Here is a 12,520-nt window from a genome sequence, read left to right as displayed (position 1 = left end):
AAATAAAAGATATCGATGGGAAGTTTATCATGAGTTTTGATATTTGAGTGATAATTTAAAATTTTGATGAAAGAGAGAGGTTGATTTGTAAATAGCAATTTCGAGGTGATCTATATGTATAGTTGCCCCATCATTTGGGATAATTACATAGAATATAAATTTATATTTAAAATTTTATATATGTACAATTATTATTTTAGGTGAATATCTCATGGATATATTAATGAAACAATATGTCACATTTGAGTTAGACAATAATTAATCTTGATTCATTTAATTTAAAAAAAAATAGCCAAACATATTTGATTGCTAATTTGGAAGAGTGTCAATCATGACAACCTTGAGTTATTTATCAAATACAACGATTTACTTATGGCTCTAAAAGTTCTCTCTTCCATAAAAATAAGAAAAAAAAATCTTATTTTCTCACAATAATAATCTTACCTTTATAATGGAGGTCATGTATTATTGTGTTTTGTTTAATTATAATGAACAGGGTGATTTTAGGAGCAAGTTCTTCATTGAAATTCAAATTAAACTTAAAATTTTGGGATCTCAACCAAGGTTTACGCATGTCAAACAAGATACAATAGTTGGCAAAATACATTTTTCTAATTGGGTAGATGAAAAGATTTATTTTTTTGTGAATAACTTATATTTTGCTTGTTATAAAGCTTAAATTTGACTCATTTGTTATGAAACCGAGTTCATGTTGAATAGATATTTAGATCTCTTTTTTAATTGAGTTGGACATAAGAAGATCTTTGTTTGATAATGTTCAAATGTAATAAAGATCTTGTGTCTCTCCAGAACCCTATAAATCTCACCACTTTCTATTTCCCTATGAATTTGCCTCTCAATATTCATCTAATCACTCTCAAATCTCAAGTTCAATGGATCCGATCTTATGTTAATTGATGCTGCTTTGAATCACCTCTATTCACTACCTTCAAGTGATGACCAATGTCATTCTTTATATTTATTTGTGGACTTCTCGGTATGTGTGGTATCATTTTTCTTGAATTTTTCATAAGTTATAATATATTCATGACATTATTTTAATGTTATTAAGCAAATGATATACATACGTTTTTTTTTCTTAAGATTAATTATAGACCATCACATACGTTATAATTGTGTTGTTAAGTTTTGAGAAAATTTTTTTATTATTTTGAGATTCATGTCTCATAAATATTTTTTATTTGTGCCCAATTGCTATATGCATGTTTAACTTCTTAGTTAATTATATGCCTCTTGTGTTTGGGCCTTCTTTAGTTCTCTTGATATTATTTTGCTAAGATATGAAATGGTATTTGCTATTTTTATTTGTGACCTCTATGCATTTATCATTGAATATATAAATTTTTAGATAATTATTTTGAATGTTTTCAACTTATCTTTAAATGGTTTAAAAAAAAATGGTGGAAAGTTATTTGTGTTATTTTGATGCATGTATCATAAATAGTTTTGTAACCATGTGATACCAATACCGGCATTAATACTAGTTCCCTTATCTGGCTTTTTTTTTTATCTCCTGCATTTAGTCATGTAGTTCAAATCATTTTTAAATTCTTGCAATTAATTAAGATGATATAACTAATTATCAAATATAAAAGCATTTTTTTTTTATGAAGTTCTCTTAAAATTAAATATTGATATTTAAGTTCACCACTTATTCAATTATGAACTAAGTTAAAGGTATGTTTTTATAAGGCTATGAGCCTATCATATATTTTCCTTGCATATTGGAACACTAGACTCACTTTTTTTCCAATTTTATAATTTTGCTTCATAGTGCTTTGTTTGACTAATTTTATTTAATGATTCAAGTTGATAACATTTGCTTGGCTGTCATTAGTTGCTAATTCAATAAAACTTTAATCCATTCAACAATACATTAATATAAGTTTTATTAATTTTATAGTTTAAGTGAATTTCATATAGAATAAGCACATGTAATATAATTATTATATCTCTTAACCTTTATTTATTTGAATACTATTACAATATTAATACTGGATTATTCCCATTTCACATTAACTAGTGATCAAGGCCACAAGATGCAAAAAATATGGATGATTCTCATAACACTATTTCAACTTAATGATCAACAACTTTTGAGACTAATTGTGTTGACATACAATTTAGGAAAGGTATAAGGAAAAAATATATAACTTGTGACCACTTTGTAAGAGAATGAAGCTTCTTTTTATAGTGTTCATATTATGGGTTGAAATAGATAAACTACAATAAATATAATATTACAAATTATAACGTGCATTAGATAATGTCATACAATAAATTCAAATAATAAATAAGTCTTTAAGTTTTCAAACAAACTGTATAAGAGTTAGAACAAATAAGAGATTGTGTTTATTGTCTTTTGATGCTAATGTGCAACTTGAGCTCCTAATACTTCATGATTTAATAAAGCTAAGATCATTAACTGACTAGTTTACTTTTCATATTAAATATACATGTGTTTTTTTTTGTCAATCAAGTAACCATATGTTCTAATAAGTTGGGAAATATATACAAAAATGTTCTTTTTTCCATGCATGAAGGTTTGAAATTTAGAAAAAAGTCTCTTTGATATTCAATGTGTTGTAGTCGAATGGGCTGAGCATTCAACTTATGGTGAGAAGGCAACTTACAATGAAGAGAACCGCATCTCATGAGGCATTTAAAGAGGCAAGTTTGAATGGTCAAATATAGGGCTGGCTATATAAGATATTAGTGAAGTTAATGGATCCTTAAAACTGGATGACATTTATGATAATAAGTTCATGGAATTTGAAGTAAAGTTGAGATACAATAGGCCTGATGAACTTTATTATTTTATCAATATACTTTCACAACACGTCGAACAAAAAGAGTTTGTGGTGACATGCACTTGGATACCTTATTACATAATTGAATATTGGACTATCTCAAATCAAGCAGAAGAAGTGAAAATATGAGTTATTTTGACAAATTTTGCATGTGTCAAAGCATCGCTCTTTAAGGAGACATCCTTCAATGTCTTAATTTTTAGAGATGAATCAATGGGTAATCATGATGTTATGAGAAATACTTGAGGTTATAAGAAAGTCATAAGATGATAAGTCCTCAATGTAATTGAAAAAAATTATGATTAATGTAACATCAAATAGATAATGTATAAGGAGTGCATCTTTTTAATGTTATTTTTAATAAAAAAATTTAAATTTAGATAAAAAAGGAAACATTAAATGTTGCTTATCATTTTAATTTGATTATTAATATCATATATAATTGTTATTATTTTAAATCCTTATAAAATATTTTTATAAAAACTTAAAAATACTTAGATGTAGCAATAAGTATTGTTAAAAATGGGCTTACCACTGTAATGTGTTAGGATGAATTTTTTAGGGGGTGCTGCCAAAGATGGCTGATAAAAATTTATATATCCAACACACATAGATTTAAGATTAAATTTATGGAAAATATGTCATTGTATCAAGTTGTGTATTCCAACAAAATCTATATTGATAATTATTTGAAATGCCAAGTAAAGCAAGCACTCATAAGATGCAATGTCCCATCGGCATGTCAAATATTTTATGATAGGAACACATGTTGTTATTATACTTGAAATGATGTTAATATTTTAATTTGGTTGCACCGTATAAGCACCGATTGTATCTTTAATCATTCAAAAGGATATATATGGTTGAAGGTTATAACATATTCTCATAGCAATGTTGTGTGACTATTTATTTTATTTTGTTTATTATGAATATGAGGTGTATCAACAAGCAAGGAGATGATGCTAGCAATTTTTGTTCTGATAACATTTGAGATATGCTCCATGATCATCAAGATCTATATCCTTATATGAGGGAATATTAGGTTTTACTCATTTGGTCTCTTTAATAAGATAAGATAAGCTAAGCAAATTCACTATTCCAAATGTTATTTTTTTGGGCCCTTTACAAAAATAATGTTAATTTTGTGGGCCCTTTACATTCACAGATGGTGCCTTTCATTATTTTTGCCTCATTATGTATCATTTTATGAGGTCAATATGCTAGAGCAATCCTTAAAAGATCTACGAAATATCTCTCATATCAGCTTGTCAAACTATCTCCCTTAGAGAAGAAATTTTTAAGATAAATTATTCACATAAATCATGTACATGCAATTGAAAATAAGTTACATTTAGAGCTTAGAAGGTGAATTCATTATAATATAAGTTTTTCTATGATAGTTCTTTATGGCTTGGTCTTATTATGAGTTTTCCTTTAATGTGACGCTCTACATTGTTATAGAGATGCTTACTTGTTGCCACCTCTTTGGAGGTCAAGATCTATTGAAAACTAATTTATTTGCCTTAAACATGGAGGTGAAAGCTAATTTTTGGCTAATAGATCCAACATAGCATGGAAGTGTTTAAGAAATACTAGTGGCAGTCAGGCATACAAAATATTCCTTAAAAAAATAAAATGGATGTATTCCCAAAGCACTCAATTTGGTCGAATGGATTATTTTAATGTATTGATGTATATATATATTGATAAAAGATATCATTTTTTATGGAAATATATTTAAATTTTAAATGTAATGGTGACGACTATAAGAAGTATGAACTTAAATTGTGTTGGGTAATACTCAGGGCATGATCATAGTTAAATTGTGATAAGAGTGTTATGCAACTTGTGACTCGTGAGATGGGATCATTGTGAGTGCTTGATTCTGTTGTATTGATAATTGATTTCATCCTCTAATATATGGCTATAATTTTTAGCATATTATAAAATGTTGGAGAGATGACCATCCACATGATGACATGTGTCATGCCACTCTCTCTCTCTCCCCCCTCCCTCCACACTTTGATTTGAAGACTTTTGATTTATTAGAATGTTATCTAATTAATGTTATAAAATTAAAATATGAGCAAATTGTTACCTTCTTTTTTAGAAATTTGCTCATTAGTGCTCATCCTTCATTTTTTTTCTTACTTGTGTTTTTTAAAGGTCAAAATCTATAATAATGAACAATGAGAATGATTAAAATAGTTAATATTAGTTTTTTGGTGTGTTGCTCGAGTTTTTATTTGTGGATTCCCATTTGATGGTTGCTTTATTATAAATGTTAATGAAGAAAATTTTCTCTTTTAGGCTATCAATTAAGGGGTCCATAGCCAAGTGAGAGGATAAATGTAAGATTCAATAAAAAGAATATTTTCTCCTTTTAAGTTGTATTTGAATATGGATTTGAACCTCCAATTTTAGGAAGAGGAATCTAATGTGTTGTCTTTATTTATGTTTATTCTTTCATAGCTCTTCATAATGCTTGCATGATGTTGAGGGGCATGAGATGGCTCTTAGATAAGTATGAAGTCTCTTGGTCACCTCAATAATTGTTCTCTTTTGTATTTATTATTTGGAATGCCTATGTTACTTTATACTCAATGTACACTTCCTCTATCCCTAACAAGATTTTCCACCTTCAACAAAGGATGAAAGATTTAGTATTTCCTTGTGACCTCCTAAAATGGTTGGAAGTGTCTAACTATTCTCATTTATGTCACCCTAGAGGCTTTCAGTCTTCTTGTGATCTTACTTCAAGCATATGGATTGATATAGATTTGTGGTGAGGGAGGCTAAAAAAAATTAGATCCAAGGCACCCAATGATTACTTCTTCGAACCCCCTGGCTACTATTTATGTTCTTATGCATAAGCAAGGCATTACAAATGTAACTTTGATCTATAGGCTTGGCTATATAATTAAAGGTATAACTTGATTTGAAGAGCGCATAAAAGAATTGCACAAATTACAACCCCAAGAACTTTTGACATAATGACGGTGTGCCTCAAGGAACTCAACACCTTGAATATGATCTATGTTATCCCAACAATAATATAAATATATGTGAACTATATTTGAAGATAAACGAGAGAGTTGCATATCAATATTTTTATTATATAATTTTTAATTGATAAATCTTAATCATTCATCTAAATTTTATTATTGAAATTAATATGCTATAAATTTTCATAATTCCATGAGATAATTTAATCATAAATTAAATAAATAAATGTTACATCTTGACGGATGATTTAAATAACAAAAAAAATAATCTATCTATTTTATAATTAAAATAAATAAAATAAAATGAAAATTTCAAGTATATTCAAAATACAATTAAAATAATTTTAAAGAAATAATTTTAAAATATTGCATGAAACTAATATTTTTATAGGACATTATAAGGTGGATATTTTTTATCAAATTTTAAAAAATCTTGAGTTAAAAAAAATAAATTAATCATCAAATCATAATAAAATTTTTATCGCGGTCCATAATTTTGATCTAATAATTAGATTAAATAATGTAAGAAATATTATATATAAAAGCTGGCTACCATTGAAAATTTTATATATATAGAAAATAACTTTTATGTATTTACACACATAATACATAAAATTTTCAAATTTATATTTATAATATTTTGGTATAATAAAATTATATATAAAAATATGTTTATCATAAAATGATGGAGAGGGAAACATTAAAGGAAGGGTCAATTTTGTAATATTAAATTTTGAGGAGTAAGATATATAAATAACAATGTTTGAATGTAAAAAACAAAAAATAAAAAATAAAAAATCGAATCAGTATTTTTTCTTAACAAAGGAAAAATTACTGGCAACGGAAACCCCGCGGAAAATAGGAAAAATGGACGGCCAGGATCTTCCCAGCTAAGGCCTCGAAGTTTTCTCCGCTAAAATTGGGAGGAACCAACGGTCCAGATCCTGGCCATCGATAGCGTAAAACTGCTTCGTTTCCCTCATCTTCGTCCTTCAAATCTCGCTTCTCCTCGCCGTGAATCCATATTTCTGCTGCAGCTCTGTTAGGCGGTCTCGATCGATTTCTTACGTTCATTATGTCGACGGAGAAGGTGAGGGAGAAGCATGTCTACATGGCGAAGCTTGCCGAGCAGGCCGAGCGTTATGAAGGTCGGTGACTAGATGATCATTTGCTTCCATGTTCATTCCTCTATTTGTTCGTTCTTTATGTATTCGGTTTTTTGGCAGTCGATTGAATGGATTCGGATCGATCGGCCTTGGCAGATTGATTCGTTCCGTTTTGGGTGGAATGCCGATTTTGTGATTTGTTTGTGGTATGCTTGATTTGTTTGAGTGCGAGGTGATTACTTTTCGTTCTAATGTTATACGATAGCTTTATGTTTGTTCAGAATTTATTTTTGGGGGTGAGTGGAAATGCTGAAACTATGCATGAAAATTGAAAGAATCAAATTCTGCTCAGAAAATCGAACTCGGTGCTCGGGTTCTTGTATATTGTTGAATGGGCAGAGCAATATTGAAGAAAACATTAACCGAAGCATTATGTTTTTTCTATCACAATCCAAACTCCACGAAATTGTCTCAGACAATATTGTTTGGATTCAATGTAATGCTTGTAGTAGTTTATCTTGATAACAAATGTACTGTGCCCTTGATCTAATGTATCTTAATTAAACAATGTACAATATTATATAGAAAGTTCAAAGGTGATCATAATGATTTTTTTTTTTTATTGTTTCATTTATTTTAATCTTAAGATATACCGGTGACTAGATGTTGCCCCATCAAAACAATGTAACATTATTTTTTAAAAAAAATTAAAAACTTAAATCTTTCGAGGAGTTCCTCAAATACCTCTTGTATACTCATCAGTCTCCATCGCCCATCCAGGGTGTTTGTTCTATCTATTGTGCCTCCTACACTACCGAGATGTTGTGATTCCTAGCTTGGAGGATCAAGGAGTTGGATCGATTTATCCCAAGTCTCCTACTATCGATCATAAAGAAGAGTTGAGGACACTAAATAGGGAGCTCCACCTACATACCTTGGAGCTAGCTGATGTGCTTGTGGATATGGCATCACAATATGCACTAATAGTGGAGAAAATACAACATGGCAAACTGGTAATAGAGGACATAAGAAGATGAAGAGAAGATGCACAAAATTTGTTTAAGGATTGCTCCAAATGTTGGATGATCATTAATTTGTCTTCAATTAATCCCCATCTACTTAGATTGTAATTTCGAACTAGTATTTTCTTTGCTATCTAATCCTTTCAAGGAAAGCTTATTCATGGCCATGTTCGAAAATTAAATTTCTTTGTTTTGTGCAGAAAAAAAAAACAAAGAGAGAGAGAGAGAAGTATCCATGTGTCGAGGATGCTAATTTGAAGGCAGTAGGATGGGCAAACATTAGGGTTGCGAATGCTAATTTGAAGGCATTAGGATGGGCAAACATTAGGGTTGCGAACCTGCGTGATAACATAATTTGTAAGGCTAACCTTAATGTTAAATATATGGAATCTTTGACTTACCTACCTCATCTACTGCGTCTCACGTATCTTTCTCCCACCTCCTCTCTTCACCTACATCTCTCCCATTTTCTTTAAATAGCCTCTTTTGGTCTGTTATAAGAGCTAAACCAAGTCCCCTTGAGAGCTAAGAGAGAGAGAGGAAGGGAGAAAAAACTTTTTCTTGTAAACGTCGAGGCATTCGACGGTGTAATTTCTCGAAGTACTAAAATCTTTTGCAGCTCCGTGGACGTAGGCAAATTAGTCGAACCACGTAAATTTGTATGTTATTTTCTGGTTTGTAATTTTTTGATTCGATTTTTTTTTCACTTTATTGCCGTACTTTTTTCATAACAATTGGTATTAGAGCTTTGGTTCGGATCTAAGGAACAACGATGGGCGGAGACGAAGTGATGACATCTGAGATCGAGAAGTTTAATGACACAAATTTTACTTACTGGAGGATTGTAAACTTGGTCACATAAGCCAAAGCTATAAAAAAATCTTGCAAGATGAGAATTCGAGCAAGTGGGAGCTGACCAAGAAGGAGACGGATTCCCTGCCAATAAATTAAACTTGGGAGCTGACATAACTTTCACCTGAGAAGAAGACATTACAAGACAAGTGGTTGTACCGGGTGAAGATTGTGCTTGATGACAGTAAAAGATACAAGACTGGATTTGTTGAAAATCACTTTCAGCTGAGGTAGAATATTGTCCATATAGTGAGAGTTGTAAGCAAATGTAGGAGTAACCCAGAAAAGAGTTTGGAGGTACAAATATATGTTGACGCTGATATGTCGACTAAGAGTGTACTCTTGAGAAACTGAAATTGTGCTCAACTTCAGTTGGTTTTCCAACGTGAAGACATGAGTCATGAGTTGCAGAGGTGGAGGAAAGTGGATGATATCATGTTTGAAATAAAAGGTCGGTACAACCGGCAAATGATACAAACTGCAGATGATGTAGTCAGTGTCCCAGTCTCCAAGTGGGATAATTGTTAAATATATTGAGCTTGTGACTTATTTACCTCATCTATCGCGTCTCACCTACCTCTCTCCACCTATCTCTCTCCCGTTTCCTTTAAATAACCTCTTTTGGTCTGTCATAAAAGCTAAGTCAAGTCCTCTTGAGAGCTAAGAGAGAGAAAGGAAGAGAGAAGAAATGAAGTTTTCTTGTAAACTTTGAGGCGCTCGATGGTGTAATTTCTCGAAACACTAAAATCCTCTGCAGCTCCGTGGATGTAGGCAAATTAGTCGAACCACGTAAATCTGTGTGTTCTTTTCTGGTTTGTAGTTTTTCGATCCGATTTTTTTTCATTTATTGTCGTTGTTTTTTCATAACACTTAAATGGTTACATATCACCAAATTTTATGGACATTATCGAGGCCTATCTTTCAATCTTTGGACTTATATTCTTATTTTTTAGCAATAGAAACCCTCATTGTAGAAATTAAAGTTATATCATTAGCATGCTTTATGAGTTGTAATTGTAATGCATCTTCCTAAAATATGTTTGATTTTATGAAAAAGTTTGATTTTATTAAAAAGAATTATTACCCAAAAATTATTTTTAAAATAATCAAAACTATGAATATTTTAATTATGTTGCCTTTATTGGTGAAAACTGGAACATTACTTGTCTTGTCAATTTACAATTTTCAGCTCCATGTTTGCCAGAACTTGATCGTAATATCATGAAAGAATCAATTACATTTTTTCTTCTGATTTAACATAAAATTTGTCCACACTTGCTCTAATTTCAGCTCTTATATTGATTAATTGTTGCAGAAATGATTGAGAGCATGAAAAATGTTGCTAAGCTTGACGTGGAACTGACGGCTGAGGAGAGAAACCTTCTTTCCGTTGGCTATAAAAATGTCATCGGAGCACTCCGTGCATCGTGGCGCATCATGTCCTCTATTGAGCAGAAGGAAGAGTCAAAAAAAAATGAGAACAATGTTAGATTGATTAAAGGTTATCGCCAAAAGGTTGAGAATGAGCTTAGTGAGATATGCAGTGATATACTCTTTATCATTGATGAAAACCTGATCCCTTCTGCCAAATCTGGAGAGTCAGCAATATTTTATTACAAGATGTAAGGAATGCAAACTCTTCTATTGATTTTAATTTCTATGAAGTGATTTCTTAATGGCTAAAGCTTACAATCTATAGCATTAACGTGATGTTCTGATGTTTAGTTGTACCATTATGCATTGCAGTTGGCATGCATTTGCATACAATCAAAAGTAAAAGAACAACCACATTTGTAGTGTGCTATATTTAAGGATCTCCTTGAGGCTAATTCATATATGGGAGATTTACATACGTACCACCCAATTTCTATGTATTTGCTTATCTAACTTCAAAACTTCAACTTTTGCATGTATGCCACCTTACCTATGCATGAAAATATGAATTTCAGTTTTTAAGAGTTAAAATAATGGTAGTTTTGATGTAATATGAAAGATTTCGGTCGTATAAATTCAAAAAGTAAAGTCTATGTGTTAGATATGTAAATACATAGGAATTGGGTGGTATGTCTGTAAATGCTGCTATATTATAACTCCCAACCTTTTCCTTCTTTAACCTGAAGCATAAAGCAATCGGAAAGAAAGATGAACCAGCTTTCCTTCTCTGTTCAAAACTTAATGATTGAGGCAAACTATGGTCAGTGAATTACAGAAAAAGTTCGTTGATGGTTAGCAAACATGGTGTTTATTCATAATGATTTACATGTTTTACACGTGATTTTACAGATTTGTGAGGCTTGGTTGGAGTTTCCAGTCTTCGTTTAGGGGGTTTCAGATAAAAAAAACATTTTATTTCATTACACATTCTTATGAACATGTAAAATTTTGCAGGAAGGGTGATTATAATCGCTATCTGGCAGAGTTTAAAACGGGTCCAGAGAAGAAGGATGCAGCTGAACAATCTTTGAAGGGTTATCAGGCATGTACAAAGTTTTTATTTAATATTTTCTTGTGTTTAGTTTGACAATTTTTCCTTCTCTGTAGGTTGCATCCATGAATGCTAGCACTGACCTTCCCCCGACCCATCCCATTCGGCTCGGTCTTGCACTAAACTTCTCTGTTTTCTACTATGAAATCATGAATCTTCCTGAAAAGTAATAGTTTTTTTTGATATATTGCTGTCTCCAAACAACTTCAACATTACAGAGTTTCCTTAGCTTCTCTGTTTCCAAGCAATTTATCGATTTTGTAGGGCTTGTCATCTAGCAAGGGAAGCCTTTGATTTGGCCATTGCTGAACTCGACACCTTGAATGAGGAGTCATACAAGGATAGCACCTTGATCATGCAGTTGCTGAGGGACAACCTCACCCTTTGGACCTCTGATTTGCCTGATGATGGAGGTAATGGTCTAATATTTACATGCACCTATTCTAAATATTTTCTTCTACCTAGCACACAATTTTTATAAATTCACATGTTTAACACCTAAAGTTTGATATTTACATTTATAACACATTGATGCAATAAAGGTATACATAAAAAAGGTGCCTTTAACTTGTGAAAAATTGGTAAAGTAGTATTTTTGATGAGATGTTAAAGATTGAGAGTTATGAATGTAAATATTAAACTTTAGGTGTTAAACATGTAGATGCATAAAAGGCATGTAAATTTCTTTTGATGCAGTCTCGGTGCAAAATGAATAGATTGGCAGTGATATGCCTAAATAAACTTTGATTTGGAGGGGTTTCAAGAAAATACTTTGAAATAAGTGCTATGCTAAAGTCTCTTATAAAAGCTTAATTTTGTTGTCGTCCTCACATTACAGCAGGCGATGATGGAAGCAAAGCTGAGGATGCCAAGCCTGTCGAATCCGAGGTATGTTCAATTGGTAAATCTTATCTGGCCTCCTAACAAATTTTGGCTAATTTTCACTATAAATGTTTTTTGGTTGCAGAAATGATAGCTCATTGCTGAAGACGCTTTCGTGCTTTACGGCGGACTAAAATTTGAAAGCTGATGCATGTCTCTTATCGATCGTTCGTCTGATAGATTCAGCCCTTCTTCTTCTTCATTTTCTTTCTCCAGTTTTTATCAATTCTTACAGCTACTGTTTTTGCATCATTTAATTCTGATGATATAACTTAACTAACCAACGAAAATTTATTTGGTTTTCTTTGTGATAGGTTAGTATTTCTGCTTTTTATAC

The 12,520-nt window shown here is 31.3% G+C and overlaps 1 protein-coding gene across 3 annotated transcripts; it reads left to right on the top strand.

Moving 5' to 3' along the window:
* Window positions 1-6,807: 6,807 nt before the first annotated feature.
* On the top strand, window positions 6,808-12,520 carry LOC110024216 (14-3-3-like protein GF14 iota). 3 transcript variants are annotated; one of them, XM_020724044.1, is made up of 7 exons: window positions 6,808-6,984; window positions 10,132-10,438; window positions 11,205-11,292; window positions 11,358-11,467; window positions 11,566-11,714; window positions 12,143-12,189; window positions 12,269-12,520. In XM_020724044.1, the coding sequence occupies exons 1-7, from the start codon at window positions 6,912-6,914 to the stop codon at window positions 12,272-12,274; spliced, it is 780 nt and encodes a 259-aa protein (XP_020579703.1). In that variant the 5' UTR covers window positions 6,808-6,911; the 3' UTR covers window positions 12,275-12,520. The 3 variants fall into 3 exon arrangements, with proteins under 3 accessions (XP_020579703.1, XP_020579700.1, XP_020579702.1); XM_020724041.1 differs by having other exon boundaries at window positions 11,566-11,720; window positions 12,140-12,189; XM_020724043.1 differs by having other exon boundaries at window positions 6,809-6,984; window positions 12,140-12,189.

Source organism: Phalaenopsis equestris, unplaced genomic scaffold, assembly GCF_001263595.1.
Source record: "Phalaenopsis equestris unplaced genomic scaffold, ASM126359v1 Scaffold000251, whole genome shotgun sequence".
In the NCBI taxonomy this organism is placed as follows: Eukaryota; Viridiplantae; Streptophyta; class Magnoliopsida; order Asparagales; family Orchidaceae; genus Phalaenopsis; species Phalaenopsis equestris.
The sequence above is the reverse complement of the archived record's forward strand: the minus strand, read 5'-3'. Positions and strand labels throughout refer to the sequence as shown.

Bases quoted from the DNA above. Each gene is read 5' to 3' on its own strand.
- LOC110024216 (XM_020724041.1), top strand. From the start codon at position 6,912: ATGTCGACGGAGAAGGTGAGGGAGAAGCATGTCTACATGGCGAAGCTT. The intron at 6,985-10,131 runs GTCGGTGACTAG...TAATTGTTGCAG, and splicing joins GCAGGCCGAGCGTTATGAAG to AAATGATTGAGAGCATGAAA. The intron at 11,468-11,565 runs GTAATAGTTTTT...TCGATTTTGTAG, and splicing joins ATCATGAATCTTCCTGAAAA to GGCTTGTCATCTAGCAAGGG.